This window comes from Tenrec ecaudatus, chromosome 16, assembly GCF_050624435.1.
Source record: "Tenrec ecaudatus isolate mTenEca1 chromosome 16, mTenEca1.hap1, whole genome shotgun sequence".
Lineage (NCBI taxonomy): Eukaryota > Metazoa > Chordata > Mammalia > Afrosoricida > Tenrecidae > Tenrec > Tenrec ecaudatus.
In genome coordinates this window covers 25,576,016-25,595,750 of record NC_134545.1, presented here as the reverse complement: position 1 = coordinate 25,595,750, position 19,735 = coordinate 25,576,016, and the positions used below count along the sequence as shown (strand labels likewise).

Sequence of the window (19,735 nt, the reverse complement as noted above, 5' to 3'; positions counted from 1 at the left end):
GGGGTGAGACAGAACAGCAAGGGAATGGAGTGGCGAGGTCCCCAGGGAATGCTGAAGGTGGACTTTGGGGCCAGAGCGTGGTGCCCCAACGGACTGGACTGGAAAACACTCCTAAAGGCCAACAAACAATCTTTGAACTAACTATGAGCTTTCCTTTCTTGTTGTGTTTTTTTTTGTCAGTGGTTTGTTGTTGTTGTTTTGTTGTATATTGTTGCTTGGTTTTGCTCTGTCTAGTTTTTGTGCATGTTATTATCTCTGCAGGTCTGTCTAAATAAGATAGTCAGGATGAACAATCTGGAGGAGAAAACAACGGGACTAACATTTCTGGGGGACATGGGAGAGGAGGAGGTGGGGGGAAAGGTAGTGGTGTTAACAAACCCAGGGACAAGGGAAAAACAAGTGATCCAAATTGGTGGTGAGGAGGGTGTGGGAGGCCTGGTAGGGCACGATCAAGGGTAATGTAACCAAGAGGAATTGCTGAAACCCTGGTGGGGACTGAGCATGATAGTGGGACAGGAGGAAAGTCAAAGGAAATAGAGGAAAGAGCTGGGAGGCAAAGGGCATTTATAGAAGTCTAGATAAAGACATGTACATATGCAAATATATTTATATATGAGGATGGGGAAATAGATCTATGTGCATGTATTTATAGGTTTAGTATTAAGGTAGCAGAAGGTCATTGGGCCTCCATTCAAGTCCTCCCTCAATGCAAGAATACTTTCTTCTATTAAATTGGCATTCTATGATGCTCACCTTCCAGACACAACCACTGAAGACAAAGCGGCTGACTAAGCCAATGTGGTTAAGAAAGCTGATGGTGCCCAGCTATCAAAAGATATAGCATCTGGGGTCTTAAAGGCTTCAAGGTAAACAAGCAGCTATCTAGCTCAGAAACAACAAAGCCCACATAGAAGAAGCACACCAGCCTATGTGATCACGAAATGTCAAAGGGATCAGGTATCAGGCATCATCAGAACAAAAAATCATATCATAGTGAATGAAGGGGGAAGTGCAGAGTGGAGACCCAAAACCCATTTGTAGGTCACTGGACATCCCCTTACAGAGGGTTTTGGGGAGGAGAGGAGCCAGTCAGGGTGCGATGTAGCAACAGTGAAAAATACAACTTTCCTCTAGTTCCTAAATGCTTCCCCCTCACCTCCCCCAGCCACTATCATGATCCCAATTCTATCTTGCAAGTCTGGCTAGACCAGAGGATGTACACTGGTACAGATAGGAACTGGAAACACAGGGAATCCAGTACAGATGATCCCTTCAGGACCAGTGGTGAGAGTGGCAATACTGGGTAGAGGGAGGGTAGGTTGGAAAAGGGGAACCGATTTCAAGGATGTACATGTGACCTCCTCCCTGGGGGACGGACAACAGAAAAGTGGGTGAAGGGAGACGTTGGACAGGGCAAGATATGACAAAATAATAATTTATAAATTATCAAAGGTTCATGAGGGATGGGGGAGCGGGGAAGGAGGGGAAAAGTGAACTGATGACAGATGCTTAGGTGGAGAGCAAATGTTTTGAGAATGATGAGGGCAATGAATGTACAAATGTGCTTTACACAATTGATGCATGTATGGATTGTGATAAGAGTCGTATGAGCCCCTAATAAAATGATTAAACAAAAAAAAAAGGTTTTCAGGTTTTCCATTCAACAATTCATGCACATGTTGCTTCCTGTCCTTGACTGCAGTCGAGTGTAACTAACATCAAGTGTCTCACTTCCTCCCTGCCTGTTCAATTCCTCCTTCCTGGTCCTCATGGTTTTCAGAATTTTGTCCTTGGGCCCATGCTGCCCTTTGACCTCCAATGGTTGATGACTGCAAGGACTGCATACCTCCCTAGTGCTCTTGTTCACCTTGGGCTCTCTTTATTGTATGGTTGAAAGTTGAGCCCTGGGTGTGAGTTCAGTTCCAGGCCTGCAGGGTAGCGAAGAGTCATAGTCTCGGGGGTTCCACCAGCCTTGATCAGACCAGTATGCTAGTCTTGTTTATGATTTTGAGTTTCGTTCCTTACTTTTGTCCTGCTTTCTCTGGGGCCTTCTCATGTGCTCCCTTTCAGAGCAGCTGGGCACCACCTTGTTCTTCCGATCCACAGGTGTAATCTGTACAGAAACAGACTGCCACACCTTTCTCCCTCGGAGCAGCTGGTAGGTTTCAACCACTGATCTAATCTTCCAGTCAGCAGCTGAAGACATAACCATTGCCCCACTTCACCTTCATATCTTGGGGTTACAACTCCCCAAACAAAACTAAACAAGCTCACTGCCATCGAGAGGATTCCAACTCATGGGGACCCTGGGATACCTGTCAAATGGGGTTTTGGCAAGAATCAAGAGAAAAAACCCATGAAAGGACTTGGCAAACGCCTTATCTAATAGGCACTTAAGACACAGCAACTATTACTATTATTTCCATCATTGAGACTCTAAGCATGTCCTCATGCTCGCCATTGGCTGGTGTCTGCGTGCCAGGCCATGCTCCATGTGCTGTATCTGAATGATTTCATTACACCCTCCTCAAACTCCTACCTGGCAGGTACCATTGTTGTCTCTCTTTATTCTTTGCCAGTATTACTTTTAGTGCCTGTGTAATATTCCTTCCCCCACCCCCACCCCCTGTTCTTGGCTTGGGCCATCCTTCTGAGATCCAGACCTATCTTCTTAGCATGTCCCCTGAGGAATCTTAACCTGGACACGTTGGTCAATTAGCCCAGTGCTGGGCACTTAGCCCATTTAATAATTAATATGAGATATTACTGCCCCTTAATATTATGTTTTGTTTCAGTCACTGCTGTCTGATCCACCTACTTTCACTACCTCTCAGTGGGTTTCCAATGTTACATATTTCTGGCTAGCAGCTCTGGTCCTGGGTTAATGCCCTGATTTGTCAGCAAGGTGGGGAGCCTGAGGGAGAATCCAGCCTGGCTCTCCCACCTGCAGGGAAGAACTGAAGCATTGAAAATGAAGGCAACTCCTACTGCAATCAGCCTAGTGGGGAGACTTTGCTGGCAATATCCGGGACATAAAGTTCCTCCAGCACATCTCACTGGATGTGCCAGCAAATGAGTCCCGGGACCTGGCTGGTGCTTCATAGCCCGGCAGGTGCTTGCAGGGAAGAGTAAGACTGATGGTATTAGTATAGTTACAGCATCAGTGTCTAACAAGCATTCCAGAACTGAAGTTCATGTTTCTGGAAGGTGCAACTGGGAGCAATTGAGAAGCCACCACCAGGGAAGCAGGGTAGCACAGGCAGGCTGTGCTTGGCTAGACGTGGCTTCAAGTCCCAGCTTTGCCACTCACTAGCTGAACGAGCCCTGGTGGTGCCGTGGGTTAAACATTGAGCCGCCGTTCAAACCCACCAGCTACTCTGAGGGAGACAGATGAGACAGTCTGTTTCCCTGAGCGATTACAGCCTTAAACCCGAAGGAGCAGTCCTACTGATAGGATCTCAGAGAGTAGGAACCATCTGATAGTAGTGGTTTAGTGAGTTTCTCTGAGTCAGCCGGTGACCCTGTTCTTACATTCTTCATCTGTAGAACGGTGGTTAGCACTGATGTGGTTAAAGTCCTCTCGTTTGGACGATTAAGGAGTTCTGGTCGCACAATGATTGAGCACTTGGGGTGTGTGTGTGTGTGTGTGTGTGTGTGTGTGTGTTGTTGTCAGGTGCCATCAAGTTAGTCCCGACTCATAGGTTCTCATATGTGACCCCATGTACAACAAAAACTAAATACTGTCCAGTCCTGCGTGGTCCTCACAGTTGGGATGCTTGAGCCCATTGTTGAAGTCACTGTTAATGCATCTTGTTGAAAGCCTTCTAGGCAAGGCTTTTTTTGTTTAACTGCTGCTTCTCTAGAGTGTGTATTAGAACTTAAATTCTAAAGCACTTGATTTGTGGAAGGGTGTGGTCTACAGTGGGAATTGAACTCCATTGTGAGTCTTGATATAAATTCAGAAGACATTTGATCAGTCATGTGACCATGACTATTCAGGGGAAGCTGTGAGAGGCAGCCATTGCCTCAGGCAGAGGGTGTTGAAAGAACATTGCAATTCCCAGGCCAGCTCAGAGAGGGACAATTTTGTCCTCAGGCTTGCACAGAGAAATGGAGAACTTGCCTGGGCAAGTCCTTAATGATCTACTGAAAATAGCCAAATGTTGGAACTCTGGTCGTGGAGTACTTACATAAGGGGCTGTGAACCTCAAGGTCAGCATGTGGGGCTGCTAAGTTCAAGGTCAGCAGTTCGAAACCCTCAGTTTCTCCATGTGAGAAAGACAAGGCTTTCTATTCCCATAAACATTACAGTCTTGGAAATGCAAGTTCTCCCCTGTCCTACAGGGTTGCTATGAGTTGGAATCAACTCAAAGGCAGCGAGGGTGAGTGAGTGAACCATATGTTCATCTAGTTTAAGTTAAAAGTTGGGGTTTTAAGGACTATGACTCTGGGCCATGTGATCATGAGTCACACTTAGCCCGATCACATCTGTGGCAGTGATGACTTTATCTGCCACCAAATCTGGTGGTGACTTTCTTTGTCCCCTATGATTATAAGGAACACTATGGCACTGAGTCAGCAGACTCCATTTTGGCCTCTTTCCTATGTTCATGCTGATTGTTTCCCTCATCTTGGAATTACTGTCTTTGCTTTATCTTTGTCCAGTTTAAGGTTTAATCAAAGAACCTCTGCAGAACATTTTAGAATTTGGGGTCTTCTATGCACCATCCAAACAACTGCTAACCCAAGAGTTTATGGTCTAAGCCTGTGGTTCTTAATCTTCCTAATGCCTCGACCCTTTAATACAGTTCCTCATGCTATGGTGACCCCAACCATAAAATTATTTCCATTGTTTCTTCTTAACTGTCATTTTGCTACTGTTAAATGTACAGATATGCAGGATGTATTTTCATTGTTACAAATTGAACATAACTAAAGCATAGTGATTCATCACAAAAACAATATGTAATTATATATTGTGAAATATTTATTTCGAATGACAAATAAACAAAATGTTGTCTTGAAGCATGATACTGTAGCATGGGTAACAGTCTTCACACTGGGCACTCTTATGTGTGTATATCTGCATGTGGGCAGTCCGGCTTGGACACGGAGAGAGGAGCGGTGTCTCCATTCCTAATACCGTCGGAAATGTGTATTTTCTGATGGTCTTAGGTGAGCCCTGTGAAAGGGTCAGTCAGCACCCCCCCAGAGGGGTCGCAACCCACAGGTTGAGAACCACTGGTCTAAGCCCATGCAGCAGCTTCCCAAGAGAGATCTGATCTAGGACACTTTGTGGGGAAATTCTACTCTGTCATATAGGATTACTCTGAGTCAGAATCAAGAATCAACTCTCAGACACCTAACTATTACAACTGGACAATTAAAATAATTTATTTCAAAACAAAATCAATTCGACAACTAAACATGATCTTAGGAGCCCTGGTGGCATAAGTGATTATACTTTGATCCACAAGGTTGGCAGTTCAAAACCACCAGCCATTCTTTGGAAGGAAGATGGGGATTTCTACTCCCGTGAACAGTTCCAGTCTTGGAACTCACAGGGGGCAGTTCTTACATTAAAAGTATATTTTATGGGTTTAGGAGAGGAGATGGGTCAGTCAGGGTGCGATGTAGTACCGATGAAGAACACAGCTTTCCCCCAGATCCTGGATGCTTCCTCCCCCCAACTACCATGATACGAATTCTACCTTGCAGGACTGGATAGGGCAGAGGTTGTACACTGGTGCATATGGAAGCTGGAGGCACAGGGAATCCAGGGTGGACGATACCTTCAGGACCAAGGGTGTGAGGGGCGATGCTGGGAGAGTGGAGGGTGAGTGGGTTGGAAAGGGGGAACTGATTACAAGGATCCACATGTGACCTCCTCCCTGGGAGATGGACAGCAGAGAAGGGGGGTGAGGGAGGTTCAGGATAGGGCAAGATATGACAAAATAACAATGTATAAATTACCAAGGGTACATGAGGGAGGGGGAGCGGGGAGGGAGGGGGAAAAAAAAAGAGGACCTGATGCAAAGGGTTTAAGTGGAGTGCAAATGCTTTGAGAATGATTGGGGCAAAGAATGTACAGGTGTGCTTTATACAATTGATGTATGTATATGAATGGATTGTGATAAGAGTTGTATGAGCCCCTAATAAAATGTAAAAAAAGGAAAAAAATAATTAGGGCAAAGAATGTACAGATGTGCTTTATACAATTGATGTATGTATATGTATGGATTGTGATAAGAGTTGTATGAGCCCCTAATAAAAAGTTTTTTAAAAAGTATATTTTGCTACTTTTTTAAAATATAGAAAGATGCAATTCATTCCTACACACACATCCAAAGAACTTGGGTGGCATAGTGGATTAGGAATTGGGCTGGTTACCTCAATGTCTGCAGTTTGAACCCACCCACTCCTTAGTTGAAAGATGAGGTTGTCTGCTCCTGTAAAGATTTAGTCTCCAAAAAAAAGGAGACTGGGGTGACTGTCGGGAGGAGGGGAGTGGTGTCAGGCAAGGGTGGGGGTCTGGGGGGAAAAAACAAGATTTAGTCCCAGAAACCTACAGGAACAGTTTTACTCTGTCCATAAAGTTTTGATGAGTCAGAACTGACTCACTGGCAGTGAATTGGTACAAATATATCCATTACATAACTATAAGGAAAACTACAAAGTGAAAATAAGGTTTGAATTTTCCCTGTTGAAAATAAGGAAAGCACTTCCCCTCCTCTCTAGTTCTTTCAGAATTTATTTTAGATAATTGTTAAAGGTTGAATCTTGCTTCCTCTTTCTAGAAAAAACAAACAAAACCCTCACTGCCATCTAGTAGATGCCAATTCATAGTGATCCTATAAGACAGGGTAGAGCTGCCTTTGTGGGAAAAGAAAACGAACTGCCTTTGTGGGTTTCTGAGACTGCAGCTCTTTACAGGAGTAGAAAGCCTTTCTCCCAAGGAGCGGCTGCTGGTTTTGAACTACTAACCTTGTGAACCACAGTCCAAAGTGTAAACACTAAGACACCAGGGCTCTTTCTGAAAAGGATGCAAATTGAGGGTATTTCCTCAAAGATCCTGGAGCCATCTCTCTTGGGATGCAATCATCCAGAACATTCACACTTCCATCTTTCAGTTTCCTGGGAGCATAATTTCGTTCTTTTGCCATCCAAACCAAACCCTGTCACCCCGCAGGCTCCTACTCATATCCAGCAGGCTTTCCCAGGCTGTCCATCTTTATGGGAGTAGACAGCCTCAGTGTTCTCCCTCAGAGCAGTTCGTGGGTTTGAATCACTCAACTTGAGGTTAGTAGCCCAGTGGGCAGCACTGTCTGGGCCTTTCTCCCCTGCCACGAAGATACTGACAAATTATCCACTTTATCTTACACAGGGATGTGATGTAATGAGTTGTATCCAAGAGGCTACACAAAAGATCTAGTTTCTTTCTGTTTCTGTAAATCTCTTTAGTGGATTACCTGTGACAGATCACATCTCATTTTATGCTTATGGCATAAAAAAAACAAAAACTTTTCTTTCCTCTTACAGTTTTGTTGAGAAGTTTTTCTGGGGTGAGAGGAGCATGTCAGTGTTTTTTTTTAGTAATTTCCCTCCAGTATAACTCTTGATGACATTAAAATACAAGTAAGTGACCTATATGGTTAAAAAAATTTTTTTAAAAAAATCACAAATTAATATAAAATGAAAAATACTCTCATTTTCTCAACTATTTATGACTTAGCAAAACAATTTCTTAGGACCCAACTTAGTATGTGCCGGCCACCACTCTCAAGCGTTCTACGTCCTCATGAACTCGCTTAAATTCCTAACTGATCCTTTGCGATCAGCACATTTACACCCTATCTAGTGATCATGCATCCGGTTCCCAACCACAAGGTCAGCAGTTCACAGCGGCCAGTCCCTCCGAAGGAGAAAACCAGGGCGTTCTGCTCTCGTAGAATTGCCATCCCAGCAACTCACAGGGGCAGTTTCACCCTGTCCTGCAGGGCCGCTGTGAGTTGGCTCCCACTCGACGCCAGTGTGTTTGGCTTTTGAGTTTTGTGACAGTCGTCCTCTCTCCAAGAGCGAAGTCGAGGAATCTGGCGGGAAAAATGTCAGCCACTGATCCTCCACACGTGCGGTTAAAAGTCTGCGAAACAAATCTGACGAACTCAGCTGCAACGAAGTATCCGCCGGGCTCGGAAACGCGCTTTCGGAGGCGTCACGCCCCGCCTGGGCTCGGTCCACGGGCGCTGAGAGGGACCCGACTCCGGGGAAAGGAGCGCGAGGGTGCGCCGGCTCAACCACTCTTGCTAGAGTGGGCGTACCTTACACAACAAAAGCGCTCGGAGTGACTGATGCTACAGCCACTCAGTGCCGACCTCACGCCCGGCGCCGGCCGTGGTGAGCGGAGCACTCCATTGGTGGAGCTTCTCCGAAGGGGGTGGAGCCGAGCACAAAGAGCCCGCCTCTCCGCGCTGCCAGCCAATAGTAGCTTGTGGACGGCAGCCGCTGGGTTTGGTTGCACCGTCTGTAGTGGTCGGAGGGGCGTGAGGGCGGGGTGGGGAGCCGGCCTGGAGTAGCAGGCGGGGGACGCTTGCCGGGGGCGCGCGGAGGAGGGACGGTGACAGACGCGCGCGTGTGGGCGCTCCTGCTCGCGGCGCGTCTCAAGACCCCCGTCGGCCGCTGGGGAGCCAGCGGGGTTTGGGCTGCTGCCGTCGAGGGGCCCCGTGCCCGGGCTTTCCGCGCCCGACTTCGCCGACGCCGGGCCGCGCCCGCACCGTCGGTGCCAGCTCGCAGAGTCTCCTCCCCGCGGCCGGCAGGGCCCGCCCCGCGACGCCCCGTTCCGCTCCGGGGCAGGGTCCTCGCGGCCCATGCGGGTTGCGGGGCGCCCGCTTCGCCCACCCCGCTCCGGGACCCGTCGGCCGGCCACCATGGTGGCGTTGAGGCCTGTGCGGCTGCTCCAGGGCGGTTAAAGGGTCGCGAGTGCAGGCCGCGGGGGCACCGAGGGCGCGGGCCCGAGCCCCGCACCATGGCCGGGGCCATCGCGTCCCGCATGAGCTTCAGCTCCCTCAAGAGGAAGCAGCCCAAGACGTTCACCGTGCGGATCGTCACCATGGACGCCGAGATGGAGTTCAACTGCGAGGTAACCGCCCGCGGCCCCGACGGGCCGAGGCCCTGCCGCCCGGCCCCGCCGCAGCGCCCGACCCAGGTGGACGCTACAGGGGCTCGGCTCCGGCCCCCACCTGGGTCCGGCTGGGAACGGGAGGGGCCAGCTAGGCCCCGGTCCGCCTCAAGATTGGGGCTGCTCTCTTGGCTTCGTGCGGCTGTTGCGTTGGGAAGCGCTCTCCGAAGGTGGCTTTCATTCATTGTGGGAGCGAGCTGGAGCTTGGGGCGCATCCACCGGAGAGGACCGGCGTTTGCGGTGTTCTGGCCGGGTGGGGGATTCAACTTGACTAGGGACGGTTGTTCGGCGCCCCCGGTATTAAAAGTAAGCCTCGTTTCTGGAGAAGTTTAGTCTTGAGACTTGTTGACCGTTCCAGAGCTTGCGTTTTCTGGAAGTCTCTGAGAAATGGCTTAACGTGTTCAGCTTGCAGCTTGATGATGGCGCTCATCAGCTGAATACGTTCTCACGTTGGATTCTCACATCAATAAGATTGTTATCATTGTGACTGTCATTACCTCCCCTCCCCCAACCGAGCTATATACCTCCAAAAATAACCCCACCATCCTCACTGCCATACAGTCGATACCGACCCATAGCGACCCTATAGGTCAGGGTCGAAACTGCCCCTGTGGGTTTTTGAGACTCTAATTCGGTATGGGAGTCGAAAGCCCCATTTTTTCTCCTTGCAGAGTTGCTGTGATTTCGAACTGCCGGCCCTGTGGTTGTCAGCGTAAAGTATAAACACCATCTATGCCACCAGGGCTCCTAAACTATATACCTCTATGATAAAGCAGGTTTTGAACCAGGCTCTTAGCCTATACTGTGATTCCCACTCAAACAACTTACGTCCTTGCAACTGTCAAGTGTGGACCAGCAGCAGGAACCTAAGTTAGGGACTGGCAAGCCTTTTTTCTGTCAAGGACCAGATCGAAAATCAGCCAAACCCACTGCCGCTGCGTCAATTCCAACGCATAACTGCTCTCTATGTGACAGGGCACAACTGTTCCTTTGGGTTTCCTAGACACTAAATCGTGATGGGAGCAGGCAGCCTCACCTTTCTCCTTGGAAACAATGGGTGGGGGTTCCAACCATTGACTCCCCCCCCCCACCCTCCAAACAAAACAAAACTGCTGCCATCCAGTCAATACTGACTCATAGTGACCCGATAGGACAGGGTAGAATTCTCCCTGTGAGCTTCCAAGGCTGTGACTACCTATGGAAGCAGAAAGCTCAAGTCTTTCTCCCGCGGAGCAGCTGTGGGTTTCCAACTCCTGCCCTCATGGTTATCAGCACAACGCTTAACCACCTTAAAGGGTCGGCTAATAAAGATCATTGGCTCTGCAGGCCATTGTAGCAATTATTCAGTTCTTGGCAAAATCAGTCTTTCAGTTCAGGAACAACGTGACAGCACCAGGAGCCCCACTGCCCTGCTCCCAGTGGAAATAGGAAAATTACAAAAGCCACAATCCCATTTATAACTTCTTGAAATGATCCTCAGGGAAAGTAGTGAGTGAAGGAATAATTACTCGATGGAAATTGTAAGAAAGACAAATCTGTGGGGGTTGAATCAAGACTGCCTTTCTCAACCCTCTGGGCAGGAGGAGGAAACTCCAATCTGTGTGGTTTCAGTCAAAAACACCTGACTCCCTCTTCCCGCAGCTGTCAGTTGTAACCGCCTTTCTCACCTGGAGGAGCAAGACGTCTGAGTTTCTCATCTTGCCCCTAGTTATCTGCTGCTGAGGCTAAGCCCAGAGCTGCCAGGTTTAAGAGGTGGATGCTGCTTTCTTCTGTCCCTTTCCACTTCATGTATGAAACTATACCTTGTATATAGTGCACCGAGAACATTGGGGAGCCAATTGCTTTTGTGTCCTGGCTACTACGGCTGTGATTCTACACCAGAGGACACAGACCAAGAAGACCTCTGGCAACCGCAGCCTCTTAAGTGCTCAGCTTCGAGAGCTGGGGTGTCACTCTGAAGCTTGCCATTGTTTCTGCCCCATCTCCAAAGCCCTGGCTCAGGGAGTTTGCCTGGGTAAGGAAGCAGGCCACTTAACAGATAACTCCAGATCTCTTCCCAAAGAAGCCGACTTTAGAGAAGGCTAACAGTGTTCTAAGAACAATTGTGCATGGTCATAATCCTGATAGAATGGGAGAAAAATGTGGAACACAATGTTAACCAAAAGCCATGTATCTACTGGATTGGGTGAGATTGGAGGACTCCCTGAAACTTGCCTTGAGCTATTCTTCAAATCTTGAATCAATACTAACCCCTGAGGTCGTCTGGTAGCTATATTAACAAATTGACTTAAAACAAAGACTATCAACCTGTAAATACTATGTTTCTTTTTTAAAAAGCACCTATATGGACCAAGCGGTCAACAATTACTTTAAATGAAGATGAGAATGTGAGTGGACAGAGAAACTAAGGAGTAGAAACTAAGGAGCCAGAACAGAGATAATGACGATGTTCACACTTTGTGCAGAATGTAAGCAGTGACACTGAGCCACCTATGTCGAAATTGTTGAATAGGAACTGAACGGAAATGGCTGTGTAAACATTTGCCAGAAACACATAAAAATGTTATTTAAAAGGCAATTTGGAAGGAGATTTACAGATTTCATGAAGATAACAGGCTAATATATAAGATGATTGGTTTACAGGCGAGAACTTGGGAGTATGACTGTGATTGGTAACCTAATCTTCCACATTAAGATGGTGGAACTTGGAGTGAAAATGAATGAAATATAAAGTTAAAGGAACCAAAAACTGATTCTTTGAAAGTGACAAAGCTAGATTGATCCAAAAACTCAAGTGACTTGAATCAGAAAGTATAGCAGGGGTTTACCGTACAGAAGGATTCTAAAGGAATACTGTTAACAGTTGTATCTGCTGCCTTAACCAACATGAACTTTGAAAGAACAAAATTGTAGCTAGACCCAACCCATCAAAATGGACTCGAGGAGAAATCGACAATGAGCGAACCTATAATGAGAAATTGAATTAATATTTAAAAACTACTCACGAGTCAAAACCGAGGCCCTGGTGGGACACTGCTGACTCCTACTATTTAAAGAGGCGTTAATGCCTGTTCTCACAAACTTTAAGAAATAGGAAAGAAACGTCATATATGAGGTTGACTGTCTGAGGCCATTGCTATCCTGATAGAGAGCCTTGGTGAAGCTACTGGTTAAATGCTTGGTTTTTAAACTACAGGTTGGCAGCTTGAACCTACCCAGCATCTTCATGAGAGAAAAATGTGGTAATCTTCTCTAAGATTACCATCAATTATACATCAGTATAATTAAAAAAAAATCACATGGTCACTTCAATAGACACAAAAAATGCATTAGACAGAATTCAACATTCCTTTGTCCTGAAGCAATAAACTAGAACTAATAGCGAATGTCCTCAACCTGATAAAGGGTACCTTTGAAAAATCCATTGTTAACTGCATCCTTGTGATCACGGAATGGATACTTTCCCTAAGAGAGTAAAACGAGGATGTCCATGCTGTCATTTTCTCCAGCATTGTACTAGAGGTGGGCAAGAGAAGGAAAGGGCATCAGGATTAGACCTGAAGAAGAAAAATGGTCTCTGATTGCGAGTGGCATCACGCACCGTGTGTGTAGAAAACCCTGAGAAGTTTACTAAAACTTTATTAAAACTGGGAAGTTCAGCAAGGTTGTAAGATTTAGGTGCAAAAATTGGTTGTATTTTATATATTTGTAATGAGCAATCTACAAAGGAAATTACAATAATTCCATTCATAATATTATCCAAAAGAACATAGAGAAATAAATTTAACAGTAAGTGTAAAGTTTATACTCTGAAAAATAGAAAGCACTGTGGAAAAAACAAAGATATGAGAAATGGAAAAAATATTCCATGTTCATGGATTGGAAGACAACATTGTTAAGATGGCAAAACACAAAACAAAAAACCCACAACCTGATGTTGAGTTGATTCCAACTTACAGCAACTGATCTTGATAAGATGGCAATGCTCTTCCAAATTGATCTACAGATTCAGGACAATCTTAATAAAAATTCCAGCTGCCTGCTTGTAAGAACTGACATTCATTTTTGAATTCATATAGAGTTGTAAGGGACTCAGAAGAGCCCCAAACAGACTCACATTTCCTGGTACTTATGAGCAAGCAACATAATCAAGACCTTACTGCCACAAGGATTGCTATGTAAGGTAATGGGACAGAACTGAGAGCCCAGAAATAAACCCATACATCTGTGATCAAACTGATTTAACAAAAGGATGCTATAATAGAGAAATAATAGTCTTTTCAACAAGTACTGGGACAACTGGATAAAACTCAAATCCATGGCCACTGAGTCAGTTCTGACTCAAAGCATCTCTACTTTTCAAGACTGTACATCTCTACTGGAGCACCTGGCCCATCTTTCTCATGCTGGTGGGTTTGAACTGCTGACCTTGCAGTTAGCAGCCCAATGCCTAAAAGCCACATGGAAAAAGAACAGTTGGATCTTTATCTCACACCATATTTTAAAAAGTAGCTCAAAATGGGTCAAACACTCAAATATAGTAGCTAAAATTATAACTCTTTAAAAAAACAGTTAAATCAGTACAATTTTGCATTTGGCAGTAGATTCTTAAGCTATGACACCAAAATTACAAGGAACAAAGAAAAATAATTATATTTCATAAAATTTCAAACTTGTGTGTCCAAGGACATTTTTAAGAAAGTGAAAAGATAGCCCAGAAGATGGAGAATATTAGCAAATCATACCTGATAAAGCTTAAATCTAAAAAATATAAAGAACTCTTACAACCTTTTAAAAAAAGATTATTAACCCAACTTTAAAATTAGGTAAAGGATCTGAGTGGACATTTCTTCAAGGAAAATAGCCAATGAGCACAGGAAAAGAAACTTCACATCAGTCATTAAAGAAATGCAAATCACAATGAGATACTGCTCTACCCTAGTAGGATGGCTGGATTCAAAGCCAGCTAATCACATGGAATCCAGGACAGATAAACCCCTCAGGAACAATGGGAGTAGTTGTACCATGAGGATAGGAGGAAGGTGGGGGGAGAAAGGGGAAACTGATTTCAAGGATCCATGTATCACCCCCCCACCCCCGTGACAAACAACAGAAACAGCGAGTGAAGGGAGACAGTGGATGGTGTGAGATATGAAAATAATTGAAAATTTGTCAAGGGTTCATGAGGGTGGGGAGGGAGGGAATAATGAGCTGATGCCAAGGGCTCAGGTAGAAAGACAATGTTTTGAAAAGGATGATGGCAACATATGTACAAGTGTGCTTGACATAATGGATGTATGGATTGTTATAAGAGCTATAAAAGCCCCTAATAAAATTGTTCAAAAGAAAGTCGACTAAGTGTTGGCAAGGATGTGGAGAAGTCAGAGCCCTAACACAGCTCGTTGGAATGTAAAATGATCCACTCGGTGGAAATAGTTTGGCAGCTTCTCAAAAAGTTAAACATAGAATTACCATATGACCCAGCACTTCATTTCTCAAAACACTGAAAACATGTTCAAACAAAAGCCTTCATATTCATACAGCATGAGTCATAATAGCGAACGGTGAAAACAAGTCCAATGTTCATCAGCTGAGTGGAGAAACAAAACCTGCCATACATGGTACTTCATAGATAACTCTTGAGAGCATTGTGCTGAGTGGGAGGGCCACACGCTACAGGGTTCCATTCACGTGGAAGTCCACTTTAAGGAAGTCTGTATAGACCAAGGTAGGCAGTGGGTGCTTAGGGCTGGAGGGGCGGGAAGAGCTTAAAGGTACTGGTTTCCTTTCGATGTGAGGAAAATGGCTTAATTATAGTGGTGATGGTTGCCCCACTCTGAAGAGACTACCAACCATTGAGTTGTGTACTTTAAATGGGTGCATGGTGTGATATGTGAACTATAGACTATTTTAGAAAAATTATCCTTTGACAAAATTATAAATGGGTATAACTGTATTCCACTAAAACTTAATTATGGACATTGAAATTAGAATTTCATGTTATTTTCACAAGTTGTGATTATATATATAAATTAAAAAGTTGATGGGAAAATTCCATTATCTCTCAATTCATTTTTCCTATAAGCTTTTTGTGTACTTGATGTTTTCCATCTGCTTGAAATTGTAAAAACCACTATTAGCTCTCAGACCACACACAAACCTGTGGCATGTTGACGTTTCCTGTGCGCTGTGATTTCCTGACCCCTGAGCTAGGTTATGTGGTCACGATGGTGAGACATTATCAGAATAACCAGTCGACAGGAAAAGGGGATTTTGTAAGATTTTTTTTTCCTTCTCACACCCACCCTCTCCATGTAAGATATTTCTTCAGCCATAATTTTGACATGAGAAACTCCTTTTTTTAACTTTAAACAAAGATGACAAACGCTGTCACCCACAGCAGGTTTTCGGCAGCAAAAGCTGAGAAAACGGCTGGTGTTTGGGCTGAAAAGTTCTTTGTTGTGGGAGCTGTGCCACTAGATGCCAGTAGCTCCTCAAGTTATGTATGACCCAGAATGTCTCCAGATATTTTCAAGCATCCTCTGGGAGGAAAACATCCTTTCCCGACCACAAGAAGCAGAGTATTCACTTGGGGAAGCAGACTAATATATAATATAGTACATAGTTGTTAAACGTTAACAAGCACATACATGACCTGGGGAATCTTGATAAAATGCTGATTCTGATTCACCCAGTCTGGGTCGGGGCCTGAATATAAGCATTTCTAACTGACTTTTAGGTGGTGATGATGTTGGTCCAGGGACCACACTTAGAGTAACAAAGCAGTACGTGGACTTTGAAATAAGACAGCCCTCTGCTTGAATTTCAGCTCAGTGATTTCTACCTTGGGTAAGCTACTTGGTGCCTGGCAGGAAGGGAGAAATGGGAGGGATAATAAGAGGCCTGAAGTATGAGGAGCTGGTTGTTATCTGTAGTGATTTATCAAGGTGCTGCATCTAGGTGAATGAACTTCAGATTTCCGGTGGAAATATCTGTTTGTAAAAAGATGCTTTTATATTTTTGGTAACTTATTTTTAGCAGATGTATTTTGAATAAAAGAAATGAGCTGGAACTTGTGGAATTCTTAGCTTTATTGAGGTCAAATGTAGGTGGCTTTCCAAGAAGGACTCAATTTTAGAACCAGTGGTGGTTAAAATAGGAGTTGTGTCACTTTATGCTAATAAGTTCAGGCTTTTTCCCTGTGTGCTGCAGAGATAGGGGAAATGATTTCCTTCTTGCACTACTTGCTGCAATGCACAATTGGCTAGATACTTGGGAGGATTTTTCCACTTGGACAGTTTGATATTTGTCACTTTGAGAAAGTGGGCGCTGAACATAATTTGCCAGGAGGCTAAATGGTTATGTTGTTTCTTATCTAGGGTGGAATTTTACTCTAATAATGCAATCTATCAACAAGAAGAGCCAAATATGAAAAACTCCCCAAATTGAGTCGAGAGAGATTCTAACATCATCTGTTGAAAACAAAGCCTCCTCTCGCTGGCTGGCGTCTCCGATGTTTTTCCAAGAGCCCTAGTGGGGTTCTGGTCGGATTAAGGACTGACACTGCCGAGCTTTCCAGCCACCAGCAAGTGGACATAAAGTTGTCGTTGACAGAAGGACCCCCTTCAAGGATGTACAGTGAGAGAGCAAATGGTGGTTACATCAGTTGCCGACTTGTACACAGTACAGGAGCTTAGGAAAAATTGTTTCAGAAGAAAGGTAGTCTTACACATTTTTATCACTGGGCCTTCCCCCACCTGTGGTTTAGGCCGACCCTGTGGATGAACCCTGGTGGCGTAGTGGTTACTCGTTGGGCTTCAGTTCTCAAGGTCAGCAGTTTGGAGCCATCTGCAGCCCTGAGGAGAAAGCCTGGGCTTTCCACTCCTGAACAGCAGTTCAACAGTCTGGACTCAATGGCTGTGAGTTTGGTTTGGTGGATGATAGGGGTGCTGCCGATCAGGTCAGAGGCATGGACCAGTGAATGGTGAGCATGGGTGTTGGTGAAGAGGCTAGTGCTGCCATTCCTGGGTCCTTGGTCTGCTCACGTGTTGGAGGAAAGATGGAGAATAGCAGGTATTGTGCTAAACGCTTTCAATGCACGATCTCATTTGTTACAACAGGAAGGAATTCCTTTATTTGTTTAAGGTATATTTACTGAGTACCCACGTGGCCAAGCCATGGAGTAGTGACCAAGACCTAATTAGAACATAGGTGCTATTATTGTCCTCATTTTCAGAGGGGCTATAAGGGTAAATGGCCTGCCTAGAATCCCAGTGGAGCACTGTCTCTTCTGAAAGAGAAGTAGATGACAGGGACAGGTAGGTAATAGGAGAGTAGGTAGTTGGGCACACAGCTTATCTTAATACTGACCAACAAGGCCCGCAGTTGGTATCTGAACCTCACCTCACCGCAGACTTTCAAGTTGATTGGGTAGGTCTTAGCGCCAGCTTTAGTTTCTTTGTTTGGGGCACCGAGGCGTCATTGCCTGGGAGTTACAGACACAAGAGCCTGTTCTTTGGCTCTGCCTCTAAGGAGCTGAGTGACCTTAGGCAGTGACCTTAGGTACCTAGCCCACTCAGTGTCTTTCTCTATAAAAGGAGATTGTGATAGTATCTCTCATGTAGTTTGTTATAAGGATGAAAATTGAGTCATAAGTGTAATAGTTGATAAGTACTTAGGGCCATAGAAAGGCTTTTCCAAAAACCTGCTGTTGTGTTCATTCCAACTCATAGTGATCCTATAGGACAGTCAGACTGCTCCATAGGGTTTCCAAGGGTGTACCTTTACTGAAGCAGACTATGACATCTTTTTCCCTCGGAACATATGGTGAGTTTAAACAACCCACTTTTTTGGTTAGCAGCTGAGCACTTTGTCCACTATGCCACCGGGGCACCTTATCAATTTTGTTACAGAAAGGCAGTGAGTGAGTTCGGGCTTCTAATCTTTCTGCTGCCTGTCTCAGCTTTTCCTGTACATGCCCACATCTGGCCTCTTTGCTTTGGGCCTGTTACCCTGCTTGTTCTTTCCTGAAAGCACCAAATTCCGACACTATTGTCACGCCACAGGCTGTTGCCTCTTGCCTGGAATGTGCTTGTCACTGGTTACCTGGCATAGGTGCTGGTTCTCCTCGTAGGTTCTGCTCAAGCATGTCTTTTCCCTGTGCCCAAGTATAGCTAGTAAGTGACGGGCTGGACTTCTGTCTTTTCAAGACTGGCCCTTTCCCCTGCACTATGCTACCTAGACTTCTTCACTCAAAAATATTCGTCAGTTATTGCATTTATGTAAATACCATTTCAAAACCATCTTGCAAACTTTGGCAGTGGGAGTAAATGATGTGACTGACATCCTCTGCTCCATTGCCTCCATGTCTAGTTGGTCTTTATCAGCCTAATGCACACTTCTATAATGAATCCTTTTTACATGTTGTGATCTGCTTGGAATTCCAGGGTCTCTTTCTTAAATTGTTGAGGTATGGAGTACACTACAACATACAGAAGCAAAATCCCTCCAACTGGACCAATAAGCAATTTAATGATAAACTGAGAAAATTATTGAAGTTGTCAAGGATTTTATCTAGCATCCACAATCAATATTCATGGAAACAATAATAGTGAAATCTAAGGATGTATTGCCTTAGGCAAATATGTTGCAAAATGATAAAGTTTTGTTTTTTTTTTGCAAAATGATAAAGTTTTAAGAAGCAAAGAAGTCATTTTGAGAACTAAGGTGTGCCTGACTCAAGTCATGTTATTTTTTTTTTAATGTATTGAAAAAGTTTACATTTAGCATATATTTAGCATTAGCCAGCTGACTCAGTTTAGATGATTCCGATTTTGTTGGCAACATCTAAAGCATCATAGTCAGGAGCCAGTTGAACCTATGTCTTCCTTTCACCGTCAGGCCTGATCAAGAGCCTTGGTGATGTCAATGTCATAGGGCTTCCTCACAGCCTGTTTGACTGGTGCTGGTTGGCTCTGACATCCACAATGAACACGTGCGTTGTTATCTTCGATCTTCTCCATGCAGAAGAGGAGCTTGATGGTGGCGTAATGGTTCAGCTTGTTTCTCCTGGGGGGCTCTTCCAGGGTATTTGGGCTGCCTTCTTAGTCTCAGGGTCTTGGGCCGGCAGGAGAGGGGTGAGGTGCGGGCAGATCTTTTTTTGTGTGTGGCTGTGAATGTATTTCAGCCAGGCCTTCTTGGCCTTTAAAGCCTGTGCTTTGGCTTCCGTTTTGGGCAGAGCAGGGACTTCCTTCTTTGCCTACTGCTCCATCTTTGTAAAAAGTCAAGTCATAGTATTTTCAATTGCCTCATATGCATGTAAAAGTTGGGTAGTGAATAAAGAAGGCCAGAGAAGAATTGATGCCTTTGAATTATGTTTTTGAAAAATAGTGGTTGATTTAAACCCTGGCTGGGCTAGTGAAGAGAACAGTGAGGCAGATCGTCTCTGGAACCACCATGGGCGAGCCAAACAGTCAAGAGAAACCAGAGCACCTGCAGAAGTCTTGGTGGACGGTGTTCACCTTGGCGCAGCTGCAGACACTGCTGTTGGTCTTCGAGCAG

The 19,735-nt window shown here is 45.1% G+C and overlaps 1 protein-coding gene across 4 annotated transcripts in view; it reads left to right on the top strand.

Moving 5' to 3' along the window:
• Positions 1-8,586: 8,586 nt before the first annotated feature.
• NF2 (NF2, moesin-ezrin-radixin like (MERLIN) tumor suppressor) overlaps positions 8,587-19,735 on the top strand; it is an 84,177-nt gene continuing 73,028 nt past the window's right edge. For 2 of the 4 annotated variants that reach the window (XM_075534859.1, XM_075534860.1), the window contains exon 1: positions 8,587-9,136. In XM_075534859.1, the coding sequence (XP_075390974.1) occupies positions 9,023-9,136 (114 nt within the window). In that variant the 5' untranslated portion in view covers positions 8,587-9,022. The remainder of the gene's footprint in view (positions 9,137-19,735) is intronic. The other 2 variants (XM_075534857.1, XM_075534858.1) reach the window with 1 other exon arrangement.